This window comes from Nelumbo nucifera, chromosome 1 (genome assembly GCF_055504915.1).
Source record: "Nelumbo nucifera cultivar China Antique chromosome 1, China Antique-T2T, whole genome shotgun sequence".
NCBI classification, from domain to species: domain Eukaryota; kingdom Viridiplantae; phylum Streptophyta; class Magnoliopsida; order Proteales; family Nelumbonaceae; genus Nelumbo; species Nelumbo nucifera.
In genome coordinates, this window is record NC_142649.1 from 152878435 (window position 1) to 152900322 (window position 21888).

The following is a 21888-nucleotide window of genomic DNA, read 5'->3' on the forward strand; positions in this document are numbered from 1 at the left end:
AGAGATTTGGGATTGAGTCCCCGCTACACTTGGGTTTGGGGCAAGGGGGTTATGGGTTGGGGGATGGGCTACCCCCATTGTGTAGCACTTCAGAAAACTATACTTACTCATCCCTTCCATTAATGTAATTTAGGAACCTAACAAAAATTGATGTTATGCTCTTAAAGGCCTTAAATTCCCCCACATTTCCCATGGATGGTGTTGCATTAAAAAAATATAGAAATGAAAATAAAACTGATAATGATAGAAAATTAAAAAATAAAAATAAAATAGAAATTAGTTGAAAATAACTGAAAATAAAGTCAAACAAAAAAGAAGAAAAAATAAAAACAGAAAAAATTAATAACATTTAAAAAGAAAAATAGTACAAAATAATAGAAAATTGCAAGGACAAAGGAAAATAATTATAAGGAAAAAATGTTCGATAAATTATACTAATAGCAATAACAAATAATAATGAGAAAAAAAAATGAAGAATTGAGAAGGGATAGGAAAAATAGTGAGTATTTCTTCTTTTTCAACTTTAATGAACTATATATAACAAGTTTATTTCCATCTGGTGAACAAACACACTTGGCAAAAATTGAAACTCAACACCGTCTAATTTCTAGAAAAGTATGAAACTGTTAGTCACTTTTAAAATTTTGATTCCCATTTATTCTAATTATATTCAATGTTATTAACACAATTTCTACAGCATTCTTTACTTATTATTATTTTCCTTTTGTCTTTGCAATTCTCTACTATTCGTGTAGTTGTTTTATAGTACTTTTCTTTTTATATTTATTAATTTTTATTCAATTTTTTATATCATTTTCTTCTATTTTTTATTACATTTTATTTTCAATTATTTTTTACTTTCCACATTATATGTTTTTTTTTTATATTTTCCTATAATGCAACATCAATCATGGGAAAATTTAGGGATGCAAACGGATTGGATCAGATTTGAATCAGGGTATATCCGAATCCGATCTAACACTTTTAAGGAGAGATCCGATTTGATCCAAAGATCTGATTGGATCTCATAAACGTGGATTTGAATTTGAATCTGATAAGACACAAAAAATACAATATCTTTTCAACTATTTTGATCATATATACATATTTTTAATAAAATAAATAAATAATATAATAAATTTATGAAAATACAATATATATAATATATAAATATATATCAGATCGGGTCATCGATCCATTTGCACCCTTTGGCAAATTGGGGACTTTGGGTTCTTTAACATCACATTAATGAAAGGGTCTGGCATATATTGTGTACCCCAAACGTCAAGGAGATTTTTGGAGGTGTCAAAATTGAGGAGGATGTTTAAGTATTTGTTAGAAATTACGGGGGAGGCTTAAGAAATGTATTTTTAGGGCAAATTTCTTAAGCTAATTAACCAATCATACCTTTACGATTTAACGTGCTGCCCATGACACAGCACGGCATGACGACACGCAGGTCATGCCAGGCCCGGTACGATGGTCTGGGTCGTGTTGGGCCTAGGGTTTTAAGTCTACGAATCATGCTGCCTATACGGCACGGCCCACAGACCCGTAGTGGGTAAATTTTTTAAATACCCCTATGGTTTAGTTAATTAACTAACTATACCCTTACTCTTTAACTATTATTTTACACCACCCCTATTGTTTGGAGAGGTATAAATCGGATCGTGCTACCCACGATACATCACAACCTAACTCGGCATAGCACGACGGCTCACATGCCACATGCCCATAGAGGGCCACGCTCAATGAACTAACCATTTGAGACTCCCAACGACTAGTTTCAGCTTTTTTAGGAAATTTACAGAAATACCCCCAACAGCCCACGCATTGGCATGGCACGATCCGTTTTACCCTTTAACTGTTTGTGACAATTGTCATCACCATTAAATTGTTAGAGAAAGGATGAAATGTCAGTTTTACCCTTTCATTAAATCTCGTCCAACTTTCCTCGAAACCCTCTTGTCTCCTGTCAAATCTACCGTCTTTTTTCTCTAGAGCAAGGTCTTTTGCGAAGTTACCATGCTTCTGGAGCAAGGCCTTCCCTCAAGCAAGCCCTACCGGAATTTCTTCACCACCGCTACTATAGTTGTCGTAGTAACCTCCCTCCACCGGATCACTCCTCTCTCCCTCTCTGTTCTTCCCCTTCTTCTTTCTCTTCTTCTCTCCTTCTTCCTTGGTCTGCCTCTGCTCCACCCGCCGCTGCCCTCCTTTAACAAAATGTTAAACCCTTGTTTCAATTAAAGCCAATCGATCGGTACTCCACAGATATAGCCACAACGTGAGAAACATAGGATTTTCTCAATTGAGAGGATGTCACATAGTCCTAAAAGTTGTACCTGAGAGGGTTGGATTTAATGATAAAATTCGTCTTAGTTGAGAGATTTTCTCTTGGATCTCTAGATGATTGAAGTTGAGTGGGTTAGATTGGATGAGGCGTCGATAGTGCTAATGAGTTGTGAGAAGTGAACTGCTCCAGCGGTTTCAAATCCATATCCACGTTAGTGGTGGCCGCCGATCGAGTAGCATTTCTATCCTCGGATCTTCATCGAATGGCATTCAAGAAATTGCCAAAACCCGTCTCCAAACCTTTGCAATCTTCTTCATCTACTCATGTTATCTCTATAGAGAACCCTAATCTAGCCAGACTACCTAGTTCCTCTCCCAACAGTCTCACTCTCCCTCACGTCTTAAGAACAGCTCCTATAATTCCTTAGAACCCATCTCAAACCCTCATTTACACCTCAAGATCTTCTCAACTTTCTAAAGAAAAAGCTACATCATCACCCCAAATTTATGCAGTTCGGTATCCGCATTAGAAAAGAGGCCATTAAGGAGAAATCTTACTTGGCTATTTTCGATTTCAGTGTAAGAAGATGAAGAATAAGACATGGGAATCAAATGGTGGAAAGTAGTGCTGTTGTTGCTAGTGCAGGGAAGCCATTAAATGACACCCATCTCCTCCAGTTGCTCTTGACAAAATCTGTATCGAGCACATGATACGCCATTGAGATGGCCCGTAATATCAACTCTCGGATAAATGACCAAAGAAGGCAAGTGGCTTTAGCAGACTGTGTAGAGCTGATGGACTTGTCCATCGATCGTTTAACCGACTCTGTCCACGCTCTAGCTGAACAAACCACCCGATTTCACGTAATTGCCAACTCCCTTTACATCCAAGTGAAGGTAGTAGTACAAAAGAAAAATGTAGTTTGTAGACATTCAAGTGAAGGAGAGAGAGGTTTTAGTCAATTATCATAAACAACTAGCAGAGGGGCCTGCAACTTGTGAAAGATGAAGTAAAGGAAGAATAGGCAAGTAATATTAGGCACATGTAGTGTGTAGACGATAACCTATTAGAAGGCACAAGATAAAAAACAAATGCAAATGTTGCTTAGCAGAAGGGAGTACGGAAGCAAAAGTACGAGGCTTAATCTATAGCAGAAAAGTTGCTATCAACACTCCGTTCAAATGCATCCATTAACCTTGATATCTGCTGCTTTAACTCCAAGTTTTGAGCTCTCAACCGCTGCAACTTCTCATCCCTCAAGTAATAGCAGAATAAAACACATAAGCCTATAGCCATTGAGCGAAAAAATAATAGTATTAAAACATGTGAGAAGAAAAAAATCAAATAGGCAACTGATATAAACAAAGAAGTTTTGTAAGGATTCATTTATCTAGTTAAAAGAAAAGGAAGGGAGGGCATTGAGAAGGTAGAGGAAAATTTGTAAAGATGTGGAGACAAACTATACCAGAGTGCGATGTTACTCATTAAAGACGATCGGTAGGGAGGTGCGCTGCACTTGCAGAGAGCGTACTATACCAATCGGGGCAAAGGTGGGGAATATAGCAGATCATGAGATAGAGAAACAAATGTAGGGGGTTAGGATCCTACCAAATTTGAAATTCAACAAAAAAAAAAAAGCAGCATAGCCGGCACGAAGGGAAAAACAAAACTTAGAAAACAGAGTGAGATGAGAATAAAACGAACTGTAAAACAAATCGGGAAGGAAGTTGTCGAAGTGGCCTTCAACTCAATGGGCATCAACTCGCCAACGGGTGTATCTAGGAGGGCATTAACGTAGTCAGTAGCAGTTTGCCAGTGGGCATTCGAGGCTGGAAGATGGGAGCAATCTTGTATGTATGTAGAACGGGGAGGCTCGCAGGCAGAACCGTGAGACCTGTTTGCGCAGTTGCCAACTTGCAAAAAACGGGCAACCAAACGTTGAGGCATGCACAGATGATGACCAGGTCGGCGCCGAAGGCGGGGACCAAGCACACCCAACGACAATGAGAAGTTCAATGCGGCAGAAGCCTGTGTGAGATGGCAGTGAGACGGAGTGACAGAGAGAGGGAGGGAGAAAAGACAACACGATGGAAGTGCTTGAGAGAGAGTTAGGGAGATTGATGAGTATGAGAGGGGATAAGAAGGCTTGGAGGTGACCGTACCACACATCATAAGAAGACATTAGCGGGGACCCGTGCGTTGTACGGGAAAATCTGAAAGAATTAATAGTTTTCTTTATTATTAATTAATATTAAATTAATAATCAAATTTTGTTGTTAATTAACTAAAAGTATTCAAAGTTATTGTTAATATCTAAAATTTTAATAATTGTATTTTTTATTTAATGTTGATTTACAGAAAATATTTTTTGTTAATTTAATATGAATAAATATTTTTTAATAACTTTAGTTTTATTAATAATTTGTAGTATTTTTAATAATTGTTATTATTTTTATTATTTTTAAATAAAACTTTTATTAACTTTAAATAAAAATAAATACAAAAGCTAATAATTATATAGAAATGACAATGGGGTGGGTTCAGGGTAGGGCACCCCATCCCTCTCCCTACTCCATAGTCAAGACACTCTACCCCATCCCTGCCTCGTCCCCAGTGTCAGGCAAGTTCAGGACAAGGCAACCACTCCTCAATGTCGAGTGAGTTCAGGGGCAAGGCACCTCACTCCTCATCAAGGATAGGGATTCCTTGAATTTCCTTGGCTTGTCCCCAGTATTGGGTGGGTTCAAGTAGAAGTGTAAATAAGGTCATGTTGGGCCGACACGGCATGACCCGCATGTGGCCCGCACTGTGTCGTACTAGCCCACTGGGCGTCTTGGGTCGTGCCTCCCTCCCCTGGGATTAATTTGGGGGGTCGGTTCGGCATGGCCCACGGCCCAAGCTCGCACGGGACCATGCCATGCCATGGGCCAAGCTAGTCCATGGGCTTAGGCCAGATCAGGCCATGGATCGGGCCAAGCTATGAGAGGTCCATTTTTTAAAAAAGTTTAGAAAGATGTTTAAATTTTTGTTTCATATAATTTTTTATATATACAATTGTTTATAAATACAATTAGACCTATTCATGGGTTGGGTAACCCAATTGCCTGACCCAGTTTGACCCGTTATTTTTCAAGCTTGGACAAAATTTCAAGCCCATGGGCTAGAGCTCGGGCTTTCTCAAATAAGCTCGACCCGATACTATTATATATATATAAGTACTTATGTTATATATAATAAATAACATATGTGCTTCTTAAATTATTAATTAAATTTACTATTAGAAAATATAAATTACTTTTTAATTTATTAAATTATTACTAAATTAATATAATATTAGTTCATAAAAGTATACTAAAAATAAGATATTTTGTGTACAAATTGGGCTTTGGGCTTAGGCTCAAGCTTCGGGCTTTATATAAGGGTTGTGCTCAAGCTCAAGATCTAGGCTCGATGGTTAGGCTCGAGCTTGCACATTTTTTGTAGATAAAGAGGCTTGTGTTAATTGTAAAACTATGATTTTTTATAAATTAAAATTTTTATTTAATTCTAATCCATTATAAAAATATATAACATTATATATATATATATATATATTAATATAAAATTTGTTATTTAAATATTATATAATAATATTTACCATATATGGATATAACTTCCAAGTTGAACTTATTAGGGGTTGTTTAGCTTGGGCCCTATCTGCTAAAGCCATCATTGAACTCCAAAAGTTTGATACCCAATCAAACTTCGAATGTAAGTATCCTTGATAATGTGTGGGCATGGTGCATATCTCAGCTAGACCTAACTCAAAAGAAAATAGTTGCTTGAGTCTGCAAATTTATAGGTCTAATTGGGTTAGGTTAAGTTATAAACAATTTGTTACTTATTATTATTAATTATTAAATTATTGTATTTATCTTGAAATTATCATATTTCTATAAATATTGCTAATTTCTTGGCTAAAACTAATTAAATGAAATTTTTTGGTAATTAAATATAACTTTTTGGTAATTAAATTTAGTTTTCTACTATTTATAGCTTAAGTTATAATTATTGTTAATTATAATTTAAAAATAATTATTTTTAATTATGTTTAGATCTAATTGGGTTAGGTTAAGTTATTTTTAGATGTAATTCAAATGAAAATAGTTGGTTGAGCCTGCAAATTTATAGATGTAACCGGGTTAGGTTAAGTTATAAACAATTTGTTACTTTTTATTATTAATTATTAAAATATTGTTAGCTATTCAATTACTGTATTTATTTAAAAATAGTAATTTCTGGAAATTATCATATTTTCATAAATATTGCTAATTTCTTGGCTAAAACTAATTAAATGTAATTTTCTGGTAATTAAATATAACTTTTTAGTAATTAAATGTAATTTTCTACTATTTATAGCTTAAATCAAAATTACTATTAACTATAGTTTAAAATTATTATTGTTAAATAAATTACTATTAATAGTTAAAATACATTATTTTTCATTATTATTCAGTAATTTTTGCATATGAGTATTTTTCAATAATTTTCACTATTTTCATCATTGATTTTTGCATATTAGTCACTAAAAATTTAATTTTCATTTGCTTCCAGTAAAAATAAATTAAATAACTAAATAAATAGCATAGTTAATAAAAAAATACATCTAAGTTTTAATATTTTTCAATAATTTATGGCTTTGGTATTTTTTAATAATAAAGTAGTATTAATTGTACTTTAATTATTTTCATTAAATACCCTTATTAATATAAAATATTCTTAATTGTTGGTATTTTTCATTATTATTCAGTAATTTTTGCATATGAGCAATTTTTGCAATAAAATACTATTAATAAAGCATGTTCTTCATTTTAAAGTTTCATTAATTTTTATCATTTTTAATGAGTTGATTATGCACAATAATGGTCTCAACTCATAAGTTATCTAATAATATTATTAAAACTATCAATTAATATTTGTATACTTAAATTTCTTATTTTTATTAGCATTTATTAAGTTTGATTTTTAAGTGGAATTGAAAAACATTTTTAATATTTACTAATAGTTTAGTGGATTTTTAAATTAATAATTTTTTTATTGTTTAACCCAAGGTTTTTAAAACCGACCGAACAATGAACCGGTCAGGGGTTCGGTTCCCGTGCATTGCACGGGTCTAATCGTTCAAACCGAACAAACGGCCCGTTCTGACAAAAAAAAAACCGACCAAACCATTAAACTGTTCGATTGCCTGAATCAACGGTTTGCTGACCAAATCAATGATTTTCAGGGGAAAATGATGGTTATGGGGTAACACAGAACTGGTTCTTGGTTTTTTCGGTCCGACCGTTCGATTTTGAAAACCGTAGTTTAACCTCAACCTATTTATATTATTACTAATCTCTATCTCTCTCTTTTAAATATAATAATAACATACATTAAAATAAGAGGTTTTAGAGAATCTAACGGGCTCTCTAATAATGTATAGTTTTATTAATCTAATCAAAATAAACAATAATTATTGTTTTATATTTTTAAAATAAAAGAATTAAAAAAATATATAAAAAATGAATTCAAAAAAGAAACATGCTGGCACGAACACTTGGACAAACCAATTTTAACTGAGCTAAAAAAGTGGGTAGGCCTTCTGATGTAAGAATTAAGAAAACACTTATGAAAGGAGATAGGGAGGGTAGAGAGAAGGGCCAAGCTACACTAAGATGCCATTTGCTGCCTTCTTGGGCCTTCTTCCATACTCATTTTGTCTTAATACTTGCACGAATAGATTCCATTTAGCACAAAGAGAATACACCCATTCCGTAATGATATATGATATATGATAATATGATAATAATTAATAAGAGTGGTTTAAGACAGTAGATTAGCTAAACATTAGAGATGGTTTAAGAAATTTGTCATTTTTTTATTTGCATTCTCATCTCGTGCATTTACATTGTACAGGTGCAGATGAAGTTGCACTGGAAGCAAACGGAGCCTTATCACCCTTATTCCTTGTAACCAGATTCCAATCCAACATTCGAATTGTAATGTAAGAATTTCATCTCAACCTCTAATCACAGATTATGGGTCCCACCTTTGCATCCGGAAATGTGCTTCCAATTCCAAAAGGCAAAAATCATATATAAATTCACCAAACCAAACACTTCTTTCTTAGGCCGCTCTGTTTCCTTGTGCTCTTCTTTCCCTGATTTTTAACTTTCTCGGTTTCTCTTTGCTTTTGCTCCAAGCAAGCATGGGCCAAGGAACTCCCGGCGGTCTGAACAAGGGAGGGCTCCCCGGCGACCGGAAGCACGACGGCGACAAGAAAGAGAAGAAGTTTGAGCCGGCCGCTCCGCCGGCTCGCGTCGGCCGCAAACAGCGCAAGCAGAAGGGTCCCGAAGCTGCAGCTCGGCTCCCCACCGTGACCCCTCTCACAAAATGCAAACTTCGGCTTCTAAAGCTAGAAAGGATCAAAGATTACCTCCTCATGGAGGAGGAGTTCGTCAGTAACCAGGAGAGGTTGAAACCCCAAGAGGATAAGAACGAAGAGGACCGATCGAAGGTCGATGACCTCCGGGGATCGCCGATGAGTGTTGGCAACCTCGAAGAGCTTATTGATGAGAATCATGCCATTGTTTCGTCTTCTGTAGGCCCGGAATACTATGTTGGAATACTGTCGTTTGTGGACAAGGACCAGCTTGAGCCCGGGTGTGCCATTCTTATGCACAACAAGGTTGGTTTCTGTTCCTGCAATTCTAATTTGCTGAAAATGTTGGAAATGGGGTTTCTTCTCTTGAAAAATTACTGAGTTTCAGTGGTCCTAGATTTGGGAAAGTTCTTGTAGGATGAGATCATTTTAGGGTTGCCATTCTAACGATTGAATTTTACTTTTCTGGATTAGGGCTTTTAGTTGTTTATTTATTTTTTCCTATTTTCCCTTTGTTTTATTTGTGATGCTTCCCTTATTTTAAATCAAGATTTGATTCCTCGGTGTGATTTACAAACACAATTGGGTCATGACGAACTTGAATTTTTATTACAACTTATCAAAGGGAAAAAAAAATACTCCATACCTGATAAATTTCACGGTTGACAGCTTTGTTATGCTGTCAACCGTAGAATGTGGTTTCAATTTTTATGAGTTCAGTCTACCTTAATTGCCTTTGTGGTACAAATGTCGGCAATGTGGTTTTGCTTAATAGATCGGTTCTATTGGTCCTTCTTTGGGTGATGTTGTCCTGGAAATGGAAAAGTTATGGGTTGATGCAGAGTTGACGCTTGTCTTTGTAGTACTATAGCATTCTACGTTAATGTTAATCTGCCTATTGCTTGACAGCTTTGTGATGCTTATTAGGGGCATTAGGGCATATGGTAAGTTGTTAACACATCGTGTCCGTTGAATTTGTTTGCTCATTTATTGTTAATTTGTATTTTCAATTCTGAAATAAGAAGCGATTGATTTGATTGTAGGACTTACAGCTGTACAAAATAGTTAACCGGGGGCCATTCTTTAGAGCGATGGTAATCTAGGGTTTAATCTTCATCCTGCAAAGGGCATTAGGAGGATATGGCATATTATAGAGTAGGCTTATGGCATCCTTTTTCTTTGTTTCCATTGCAACTTCTTGGTCCTTCCACAAGGCTAAGTGCCCTTTTTCTGGGTCCACTCCTCACTGGTGCAGTCAATGGCTGTCTATCTATACATGACAAAGCCATCTCAGTCTACTTTGCCTCATATTGCCACTAATTGGAGCTACTCTCAAGTCTTCTCTTATGCATTGATTTCTTATTCCATCTTTCCTTGTCTTGCCACTCATCCATTTCAACTTCATCTCAGCTCAGCAGATGAATCTAAGTGTACAATAAGTGGGGAGGGAGGCTAATGCATTGGCTGATTTATTAGCTAAGCAAGGGGTGATTAGCGCAATTGTAATTACTGTGCTAGCTCTGATTTAATAGTGAGGCCATCTCGTGCCTCCCTTTGTGTTGCTTGTAACAGTGCCTATCATTATTGATTTCAATGAAATTTAATGATATTTTACCAAGCTGTACATGTGGGGTTCATCTTGTAAGGCAAGATGCTGCTGCATGAAAGCCCTACCAAACGGTCTGTCAAACCTAAACTTTTGTGGGGATTTGGCTGTAGACCCTAGGTAGGTTAGTGCATCCAATTGGGTTAGTTACCATGGAGGTGAATCATCTTTGCAGGGATGTCCTATACCGGAGGTTTCTTTATTGCAAAATCTTTTTAGTACATATTGATGCTTTTGCCTTCTTGAATATATATATATATATTCAGATGCTATAATTTTCAGAACTTTTGTAATTTGTACAGATCCTCGTCCTTTTTCTGTGAAGGAAATTCTCCCAAGAAAACTACGGAAGCTTTGGAAATTGGGAATAAATAGTGCAGATTTTCTGTTGGATTCCCAGATCAGTCAATTCATTGGTCGATTCCCTTGCCTGAGAAGGGATAAACAGGCAGGATTTAAGATGGGGTGAATAACTAGAAGGGGGAGGGACTTCTGATGTAGCATCACCTGCATTTAACATTATTGCTTATTGAGTTATTTCTGATCTTTCTACATGTGCATTCATATTCTGTTTGTACCACTGATGTACATCTTGTATGTTTCTTTATTATCAAATAAAATTCTTTTGGTTACTGATAAAAAAATAAATAAAATAAAATATAGAGGGTAGATTTTGGAGGAGAGTGATAATTAAGAAAATATGGTTGTAAGGAGCTTCCTGGGAAAAGCAAGTACTATTTATACTTGTGACACTATGGCATGTGAGGTATGTTTGCATGCATTTGGATAAGAGTAGGAATGCAAATAGGTAAGCCAATTTGCAAGTTTCTGAATTCCCATTTTTAGCCCCCCCCCCTCCCCAGCACTCGCGTGCGTGCGCTTCTTTCAGTAAGATGTCCTGAGATGCATTGGATTCTCACTTGTGTCAATATCTCGTAAGTTTTTTTCTTTTTTTTTTTATCTAAACCATCTCATCCTTCATACTTTTTAACATATTGGAAATTTATGCACAACTATGATGCCTGTACAAGGGTGCCCATATTATGTTGGATACTTCAACTTTTGATGTAAATTCCATATCCAACTCCCTGTATGACCATCTCCTTGCTGTATTTGGGTAACATAGGGAATTACTATATTTAAGTCATGATTGATAAAAAACTATATTTTAGTTGTGTAACATTTTTTCTACAAATCAATATGACAGTATACGGCTAGTTAGCTAATATCTGTCAGGCTACACAGATGCCCATTTATGGTCCTGCATAGACTGGAAAGGTGGAACAGGATCCTTGGAGCTTGACCATAAATGGTTTAGGTGATGATGCATCAACTTGCCTGTAGCCGTAAATACTCAATTGGATCCAAACATAATGATGGGAATATTTCTATTATTCTGGGATATCATTTCCATGTCCAAATTTTTATCAATTGATTTTCCAGGGGTTTTATGGGTGTATCTTACTTGTTTCCACTTTTACTCATGGTTTCTAAATTTCCATATGTTGTCCAAGTGTTGTTCTACATTTCATATTGCAGTTGGATTTAAGTAACAATTCATAATACCATGCTATGAAAATAACAATATATAAGATGATACCATATGAAATTCCTGTTGGAAGATAAAACTGCAATTTCTTACTGTTTACATGCTCTGTTCAGGTTCTTTCTGTTGTTGGGCTTCTTCAAGATGAAGTTGATCCAATGGTGTCTGTAATGAAGGTTGAGAAGGCCCCATTGGAATCATATGCTGATATAGGTGGATTGGATGCCCAGATACAAGAGATCAAAGAAGCAGTGGAGCTTCCTCTTACTCATCCTGAATTGTATGAAGACATTGGCATCAAGCCACCAAAAGGTGTTATACTTTATGGAGAACCTGGAACAGGAAAGACTTTACTCGCCAAGGTGCATATTTCTTTATCCATCTCTATGTTAGTGAGGGTCTAGTCTTCCTGCATGTTGTTGTACTCGCCAAGGTGCATATTAAACATTTGACCTTAACACTTGGGGGTGAAATTACAAAAAAAAAAAAAGAAAAAAAGAAAAAAAATTGTTAATCCATGGGGGGGGGATATATTCAGATATTTCCTATTACTGCTCTTGGGGTTTACTTGTGTTATTTTCTGTTCCTTCCAAATACTGTTAAAAGAAGTGTTTATACTTGTTATACTTCATTCCAAAGGGTTGAAGACGTTTGGGGTCACTCTATGCCTGTCTTTGTTAGTCCTCTTTCTCCCGGCGTTTACAAAAAAAAAAGTTACAGTTCTGCACTATAGGAGCAGTAATTAAATTAGAAAAAAAAGGCATTTTATAGTGGTTCGAGTATATGTTTTATATGCTCATCATTCTATGATCATGTTCATGGGAATTGGCATCGTGTTTTTGGGATGTTACGGATAGACACAATTACTTCTCAAATTCTTGTTCTTGCCTTTCATATATGAGATTTTAATGATTCTGCTGGCCTTATTTTCTCTGTTCCATATAGATGTAGTATGTATATTGTAATTTATAACAGCTTATTATTATCTGAAAATCCTGAGTATGGAATTTTATGTTTTATGCTTTCATTCAGGCAGTTGCAAACTCAACATCAGCAACTTTCTTGCGTGTTGTTGGAAGTGAATTGATCCAGAAATATTTGGGTGATGGCCCAAAATTGGTGAGAGAACTCTTTAGGGTTGCTGATGATCTTTCACCATCAATTGTTTTCATTGATGAAATTGATGCAGTTGGAACAAAAAGGTAAGTCCATGAGTATTGGTGGTGTAAGCAGTGCTGCCAGTGTCTTCTCTAATTAGTTGTTTCACAGGTATGATGCTCACTCTGGTGGTGAACGTGAGATTCAGAGGACCATGTTAGAACTGCTTAACCAGTTGGATGGTTTTGATTCAAGAGGAGATGTCAAAGTTATTCTTGCAACAAATAGAATTGAAAGTCTTGATCCTGCATTGCTTCGTCCTGGACGGATAGACAGAAAGATTGAATTCCCTCTTCCTGATATTAAAACAAGGAGGCGGATTTTCCAGGTACCATGTAGCACCATAATGCAAGAAACACATGGGCTTTTCATTTATTTGTGTGGGACAACCGAGTTTGCTTTTATTGCAATCTGAAGTAAGACATTTTTGTGCATAATTTGAGGATGCAGATACACACGTCAAGGATGACATTGGCTGATGATGTCAATTTGGAGGAATTTGTGATGACTAAGGATGAGTTTTCTGGAGCTGATATCAAGGCTATTTGTACCGAGGCTGGGCTCCTTGCCTTGAGAGAGCGTCGTATGAAGGTTATACTCAAAATTCTGTCTTACTGTGTTAAATCTATTGTATTTCTGTTTCTGCTAATGCTATAGAATCTCCCCATTGTTCTCCAATTTTTTAGCTCATTGCATGTACAGCTTGACCTTTCACCTGGCCATTCCACGGAGAGCCTGCTGTTCCATGGGTTTTCAAGGAAAGCGCAGGAACGGTGGAGATGCTCTCTTAGCCCTTCCCTCCCTCAATCCTTCCCCTCCCCCCTTCATGTTTTCTTTGTTTACTGTTGTAATTTTTTAAATGTTGATAATTTTCAGATGAAGGGCTTCAGTACCAATTATTCTACTCTTTGCCAAATCACGGCAGGACTAAAAAATAAATTAGTGGCTTTTGAAAGCCAGGATTTTTATAGGAATTGCCTCTGCTGAATTGATGTATTTAATTGAAAGGTTCCATGCCAACCCCCTAAAGGGCAAGAGTACTGTGATTATCTTCTTTTGATCTTTTCTCAAGTCCATGCCTTTCATATAAAATGCAATGCCTTTTTTTTTCTTTCTCAACAGATTATCTGCAATAGTTGCTTTGTTAAGATCTCTTTCCTGGACTTGAAACATATAGGGGGAAGAGGCTGAGTTCCTAATTGTGTTCATTTGAGAATGGGGTAATTTTTTGTACTAGAGCTCAGTTTGGAAGGAGTACAAATGCAAATATGTAGAGTGCAAAACCTTGTATTTTGTATTATTTTATATGTATTTGCACTCCTACCAAACTGAGCGTTGCACTCTACATATTTGCATTTGTAGGCTCGAGTATAAATACAAATATGTAGAGTGCAAAACCTTGTATTTTGTGTTATTTTTTATGTATTTGTACTGTACATATTTGTATTTGTACTCCTTCTAAACTGAGCCCAAGTGATTGAAATTGGACATAGACACATTTGGGACTTGTCTTCGTGGGATCATTTTCATAAAATGCTTATAGAAATCTAATCCATAAAATCTCTGCAGGTAACACATGCGGACTTCAAGAAGGCAAAGGAGAAAGTTATGTTCAAGAAGAAAGAAGGGGTGCCTGAAGGACTTTATATGTAGATGGTAGAGACCTTTCCATCTGTTATTGTAAAATCATAAGAATATTTTTTTCATTGTTGTTTATCTGTTAGACAAGTTATATTTTCACGTTTATTTTTTAGAATATGGGTATTTCAGATCATTCTTACTGATGGTACTGTATTTTTGCAGCATTACATTAGATACTCCGATTGCAAATGCATGATCAAATCCATTTTGATTTTTGGATCAATCAATTTATCAATCCAAACCTACTAAATATTGATATTTTACAAGTTAGCTCCAAGTCAATCCAATCCACTCCACTCAATGCCTTGGTTTTCAATTTGCCATCAAATCAATTAGTCATCTGGTAAAATTTCTAGGTCCTCGCCCCAAATTGACTGAAAAAAAAAGAAGAAAAAAACACTTGAACTGTTTGACGTGGTTAATGGTTTACGAGTTTGATATTAATTTTCTTGTTTTCTTCATCTATTTTCGTCATAAATAACAAAATTTGTCATTTATCATACTTATTTCCAGTATTTAGGAAATCGGATTGGATGGGCTGGTCGGACTGGTTGAATCATGCCCTTAGGCCTTGGCCAGTTTAGTCACACCCCAAGAACTGGAATTGCTAAACATCCGATGAAAACCGGCTGACCGACGACCTATTTACTTGGAAAACTGATGAGCTAGCATGATTTCATAAAACCACTTGAGTCCTTAAATAATTGGAATTTCAAAACCCATGTGACAAGACTTGAATCCATGACGTTTTATTTTTATGCATTGTTTAATTAACATTATTTATTCGTGTTAATTAATGACTCTATTGAGACTTGAACTATGGTCATTTGTTTTAAAAAATAAGGAAATTATCATCAATCAACCATATTTTAGTATGATAAAACTTATAAAATATTTATATGATTCATAGTATATGATGTCTATCATCACTGTTTGACCTCAGTTGAACCTATCTCTTTTTCAGTTTTATGTACGGTCTAGTTTAAATATTTTTATTTATGTTTGATATGATGAGCATATGATATAATTAAATTAGTAGGTGCATGATTTTTTCTATATTCTCTTTCTTGCAATTTTATTCACTTTTTATTTTTATTATTTAACTAGTAGGGACCCGTGCAATGCACGGGAAAATCTGAAAGATTTAATAATTTTATTTTTCATTTAATGTTGATTTATAAAAAATAATTATTGTTAATTGAATATAAACAAATATTTTTTAATAAATTTAGTTTTATTAATAACTTGTAGTAATTTTAATAATTTTTATTCTTTTCATTATTTTTAAATGAAATTTTGATTAATTTTAAATAAATAAAAATAATTATGAAAGCTAACATTTTTATTAATTTCACTAATAATTAACAATTATATAGGAATGACAACAGGGTGGGTTCAGGGCAGGGCACCCCCATCCCTTTCCTTATCCCATAGTCAATACACTCTACCCCATCCTCGCCCCGTCCCTAGTGTCACGCGGGTTTAGGGCAAGGTAACCACTCCTCAATGCCAAGCGAGTTTAGGGGCAAGGCACCCCACTCCTTATCAAGGATGGAGAATCCTCGAATTTCCCTATCCCGTCCCTAGTATTGGGCAGGTTCAACTAAAGGTGTAAATTGGGTCATGTTGGGTCGGAACAACACGACCCACATGTGGCTCGCACAAAGTGCGAGTTGTGTCGTGCTGGTCCACAAGGCATCTTGAGCCCGTACGGGCCCGTGCCGTGCTGTGGGCCGGTGGTCCATGGGTTGGACCTTGGGCCAAGCCATGTCGCACACCAAGCCAAGCTCAAGGCAAGGCATCCACTCTCCATCCAAGGTTTTTAAAATTGGACCGGATAGGGAACCATTTTGGAGTTGAATGGTCTAACTGTTCAGTCCAAACAGATGACCCGCTCTAACAAAATAAAATTAGAAAAACAAAAAAAAGGCCAAAAACTAGTGTCTGGGTTGATGGTTCGACCGCCTAGGTCAGCGGTTCGCTAACCAAATAAATTATTTTTGGACAAAAAGCGGTTTTGAGGTGAAATGGCGTTCGATTCCCAATTTTTTCGGTTTAACCATCTGGTTTGATCCAGTTTTGAAAAACACTATCCCTGTTAACCCAATATTCAATTTGATGGTAGAAATGATCAAAATGATATATTGAGCATCAACCACATGGTAAATTTCTAAAAGTACACTACATTGTCTTTTATATTCAAAAATTCAATTTTATGAAAATTTTGGAAAATTTATTGTACTTGTGTAATTTTGAAAATTTATTCAAATTTATTTAAATTTTTATTAAATAATTTATTTTCTTTTTAAATGGTTTACTTACAAAATTATACTAATTTATCTTATAATTTCTAATATAAACAAACCAATAATTTCCTTTTTCCAATATTATACTAATTCATCTTAATAATTTGTGTAATTATTTGTTCAAATTATAGTTTTCCATTCCCATAGTCATTTATCTTTAATAATTTTTAATAACTTGCAATGAAAATTACATAATTTTTCAATGGTTTTCCAAAATCTATCAAATGTAATAAATTTTCCTAAAATTTCCAAAATATTCTAATAATTTTCAATAATTATTTAATGCATTTTAAATAAACTTTCAAATACTTTATATCTTTTAATTTCAAAAATGTTATTTTATGAAAATGTAGTTTTATGAAAATTTTTGAAAAATTTATTACATTTGTGTAACTATGGGGATTTATTGATTTTTTTTTAAATTGTTATTAAATATATATTTTTATTTGGTAGTTTACTAACACAAATACACTAATTTATCTTTTATTTTTCATTATAAATTAATTAATAATTTCATTTTTCTAACATTATAATATTTTGTTCCCCATTTGTATTTGGTTATTAATTATAATAATAACAATAACTAAGATTTTATACTTTTTGATAATTGTTAAATATAATTCTTTATTTTATAGAAATTAATCAAAGAGTTTTCAATTTCTATAAAATGTTGTTAATGAGTTAATTAATAACAATATTTATTAATTTTTGGTAATTTACTAACCGTACTAATAAGAATATTTAATTTTTGGTAGTTACTAACTGTATTTATTAACTTTTGGTAATAACACTATTTAATACTCATTGAATATGGGTGGGATTAAATATTAATCATATTTAACTATTTATTAATTAATATAAATATTTTAAATGAGGGAGAGTGGATATAGATTGGGGGAATGCATTTTAGGAAATGATTAGGGAGTGGGGCAACATGATACCTTACTATTGGTTTAAATGAGATACCTTATGAGAGAGATTATAGGAATATTTTTTGGTAGTTGGGTGACATGGTTTAATGGGAGTGATGGGAAGGGGAGGGGAGAGAAAGTCGAAGAGAGTGCAGGGTGGGGATAATGGAGCAAGGAGAGGCATGGTGACGTGGACCCGTGCTTTGTTAAGCAAAAGTTAAACAATAGAAATACATAAGAGTATATAATTGTTTTATATTTTAACTTTTTAATAAACAATCCGATCAAACTCAACCCGAATTGGTTGGTTTTCTAGTATTTCATATCGGCTTTGGTTTAATAAATATATATTAATATTTTATATTTTAAATTTAATTTTTTAATACGGGAAAGTAGAAAAATTCCCATATTTGTTAGTCTAAAATATTTTATATCATAGATTTAATTTTTGTAATTTATTTTCTAATAATATCATTGTAATTTATGAAGTTTAATGTTAATTTTTAAGTTTAAATCTTTTGAACAAACAAACTAAACCAAAAATAGATCCAAATCGATACAACCTGAGTTGGTGGGTTTTCGCTAATGGTCAATCGGTTTCGAGTGACAAACTGTAGACTTGACCATATTGATTTGGTTGGCAAAAGAACCTACAATTGAACTAAACTAATCATTAAACACTCCTAATTTCAACTAAATTTATAGTCTAATCTCTAATAAATAACAATAGTTTAATCTCCAATAATTATTGAAAATTTATAGCAAACGTACACAATCATTGAAAATAAGTTTATAATGAAAATATAATAGATATATAATTAAATAAAATAATTACAAAAATATAATAAATACTGAAATATACTAAATTAGTCAATAAATAGTGTAATCTTAAATAATAGTTTAATCTCTAATAAGTATTAATCTATAAATTATAAAAAATATATAATTACTAAAAAAAACTTTATAAAAAATACACTAAATACGATAAATTAAATTTCAAAAGTTAAATAATAGTTGTTTAATCTCCAATAATTATTGATACTTTTCTATTAAATAATAAAAATAAAAATACATTTATAAATAATTATTGAAAGTATATTTATAAAAATGATAAATAATTACTGAAAATAAAATAAATATTAATTATAGAATATATAAAAATATAATGAATATACACTATTATTGTAAAATTATTACTAATAAATATAATTTTGTTGATAGTTATTTTCTATAATTATTAATTGATATATGTGAATTTAGTTATTTACAATATTATTTAGTTATTGAAATAATATTGTTATTTAAATTGTTAAAATATTAATTATTTATTCAATTTAATAATCCATAAAATTATAATTGTACTATTATTACATAATTCGTTATTAATTTTGTAAAATATTAAATTATTATTAATTTGAATATTATGAATTCTATTGTAATTATTTGTCTACTTTTAATATATATTTTTTTAAAATTTACTACATAATTTCATTATTTTAACTATTTAAAATTTTGTCATGTTAAATATTTTGTTATTTAAATATTTAAATAATGTTCTATTTTTTAATGCTAAAGTTTTATTATTTGAATAACATTTAAATTGAATAATCATAAAATTATAATTTATATTGTTACTATATAATTTCATGATGAATTTTATAAAAATATTGAATTATTAATAATATGAATATTATTAAATCTATTAATTTTTGTGTTTTCAATAAATTATTTAAATTTAGTATATAATTTCATTATAACATTAAATAATTTTGAATTTTTTTAATTGAAACTTTCTTTAGATAGATATAGATAAAAAGTGGGAGAGAGGATAAATAGGAATTAGAGATAGTTTAGGAGAGAACCTTTCTACTAAATTAGAGATAATTTAAGAGATAAATAGAAGTTAGAGATAATTTAGGAGATAAATAGGAATTAGAGACAATTTAAGAGGAAGTGGGGGAAAGTGGTGCCACTTGGCTAAGGAAAAAGAAAAGCAAATCCCTCTTTCCATATTGGTTTAATGGATAATTATGTGGAATTAAAAAAATAAAAAAATTCAAAAAAACAGAAAATTAGGAAGGGGGTTTGAAGCAAGGAGAGGTATGGTGACATGGGCTATATATATAGATTTCTTGACCTACCACTTGCAAAAGAAGTGGTTTGGGTAAAACGCCTTAAATTTTGGTAATTAATGGAGTATTAAATTAAGAAAAGATCAAGTAGATATTTAATGAGGTAGTGGTACTTAGAAGTTAAATAGTTTACATTGTTTTAATGGGTATTGATGTTTCATTTTGCTAGATAAACTAGCGAAGTAACTTGTGCAAAGCACGGGAGTGAGGGATAAAATAGAAGGTCAGGTAAAAATCTGTCTACAGACTTTGAAGTTGATAGGGTTATTATATATTAATTATCTATTATTTACCAAATTCATAGAATTATTTTACCTTTTTTCTTCTTTTAATTTCTCTCTGAGCCGTAGTTGCCAACTGGTTGATTTTAATTGCTCTCGAGAAAGAAGAACACCCTATAAACAATAAAACAAGGAAAAATAGTTAGATTAATTAATGGTGGGGAGGACTGAGAAGTAGTAGGAGAAAGAAGAACAACACACGTCCAAACAAATGGAAGGAGAGTTTCATCATTCAATAGTCCCTTTTGTTGTACCACCCAGTTCTGAAATTTGCGGTTCAAGGTTTGTTGGGGCCGTTATGGCTTTGGAGTGACTCATGATCCCTCCCTCTCTACACTTCCCAGACTTGAGCCTTCATTCCATACCATTAAGGGAGAATGACGGTTCAACCTAGGGTCAGAATTCTTAGGCCCAAAGTACAGTTGGGGTAGGTGTCAGCTTGGAATTGATGCCAATTCACGGGGGGCATTGATGTATAGAGTTGGGGTATTTGACATTTTGAATTTTTATAGATCTATAGTGGAATTTAGAAATCTGCAATGGACTTGTCCGAGCTTTTCCCTACCATTAAAAACCAACCAAACCATGAAACCAACCAAAGCATGACAGCAGGAGAGACCCCTCAGCCACACAAACACACACAAACATCAGTGATCATAACTCATAAGCGGTTTTACTGGGTAACCCATGAGAAGGTAGAAACCCCTCTGCATATCAGTCATTGACTTGAATGATTTCACAACTATTTTGGTTTCTGATATTTAAACCCAGTTAATCAGGGGCGGAGGTAGGGGTGGCGGAGGGTTGACCCCATACCCATGTTTCTTAGTTTTTGCCCCCCCCCCCTATTTATGTATACTAAGTTTTGGTCCATCTCAAGAAAAATTCCAATTCCGCCCGTGCAGATCATGAATTATATGGTGGACCTCGATCCAAGAGGTGGTTTACTCCATGAGAGCCTTCCCTTTTGAATTCTGATCACTTTCATAACTCAAGCAAAGAGAGAGAAGCTAAGAATCTCCATCCCTACTTGACCCCATTTTCCATCAATGGAGATGGGCTCCATCTTGATTTAGTAGTTGTAACCCTTTTCATCTCGAGCAGACTACCAGACCTTCACCTTTCTATATGGCTATGATGACGATCACCCATTTCCAGGTGGGTAATGGGTTTCACCTCTGCCGGCCTGGGTCCCTCACTCTTTGGCTCTTCTTATATTATTAGTCTGCACTATGCACTTGGGTAATGTATTTGATTTTCTTTTATCAGGAATGGAGGTGAAGTATCGCCCAGAGGCGGAGACAGCTATGGAGAGGTGGGCACCGGTGATGAGTAATAAGAGTAGCAACGGTAATAATCAAGATATTAGTGATATCAATAAGAGGAAGAGAGTTAACGAGTGATCAGATATAGTCATTAATTAGAGCGGAAGCTTACAGGAGGAGATAAGCTGGAACCCGAGAGGAAGATGAGGTTGGCTCGGAGTCAACCATGAAATGACGGAGCCAATAGTTTCTGGGAACTGTTCTCCCGTGAGGAGCATTATAACTTTGTATTCAAAGGTGGTTTAGGTATTTGATACGTCATACCTTCAACCTTCACTCGTGATTC

General features: G+C 33.8%; 1 protein-coding gene and 1 long non-coding RNA gene across 2 annotated transcripts; one reads left to right on the plus strand and one right to left on the minus strand.

Moving 5' to 3' along the window:
* Positions 1-2104: 2104 nt before the first annotated feature.
* On the minus strand, positions 2105-4385 carry LOC148804011 (uncharacterized). Its single transcript, XR_016080191.1, has 3 exons — positions 3998-4385; positions 3759-3823; positions 2105-3579 (listed from the first exon to the last, which is right to left on the minus strand). It is a non-coding gene; the product is annotated as an uncharacterized LOC148804011 (long non-coding RNA).
* Positions 4386-8425: 4040 nt separating this feature from the next.
* LOC104589149 (26S proteasome regulatory subunit 4 homolog A) lies at positions 8426-14870 on the plus strand. The gene is made up of 6 exons (XM_010247366.3): positions 8426-9002; positions 11965-12210; positions 12881-13050; positions 13118-13334; positions 13457-13597; positions 14576-14870. Exons 1-6 carry the CDS (start codon positions 8523-8525, stop codon positions 14657-14659), a joined length of 1338 nt encoding a protein of 445 aa, XP_010245668.1. The 5' UTR covers positions 8426-8522; the 3' UTR covers positions 14660-14870.
* The last annotated feature ends 7018 nt before the right edge of the window (positions 14871-21888 follow it).

What these genes read in the sequence shown, in the direction of transcription:
- LOC104589149 (XM_010247366.3), top strand. Translation starts at nt 8,523, where the DNA reads ATGGGCCAAGGAACTCCCGGCGGTCTGAACAAGGGAGGGCTCCCCGGC. An exon ending in CCATTCTTATGCACAACAAG is followed by an intron (nt 9,003 to 11,964) that starts GTTGGTTTCTGT and finishes TGCTCTGTTCAG; the next exon opens with GTTCTTTCTGTTGTTGGGCT. An exon ending in TGAGAGAGCGTCGTATGAAG is followed by an intron (nt 13,598 to 14,575) that starts GTTATACTCAAA and finishes AAATCTCTGCAG; the next exon opens with GTAACACATGCGGACTTCAA.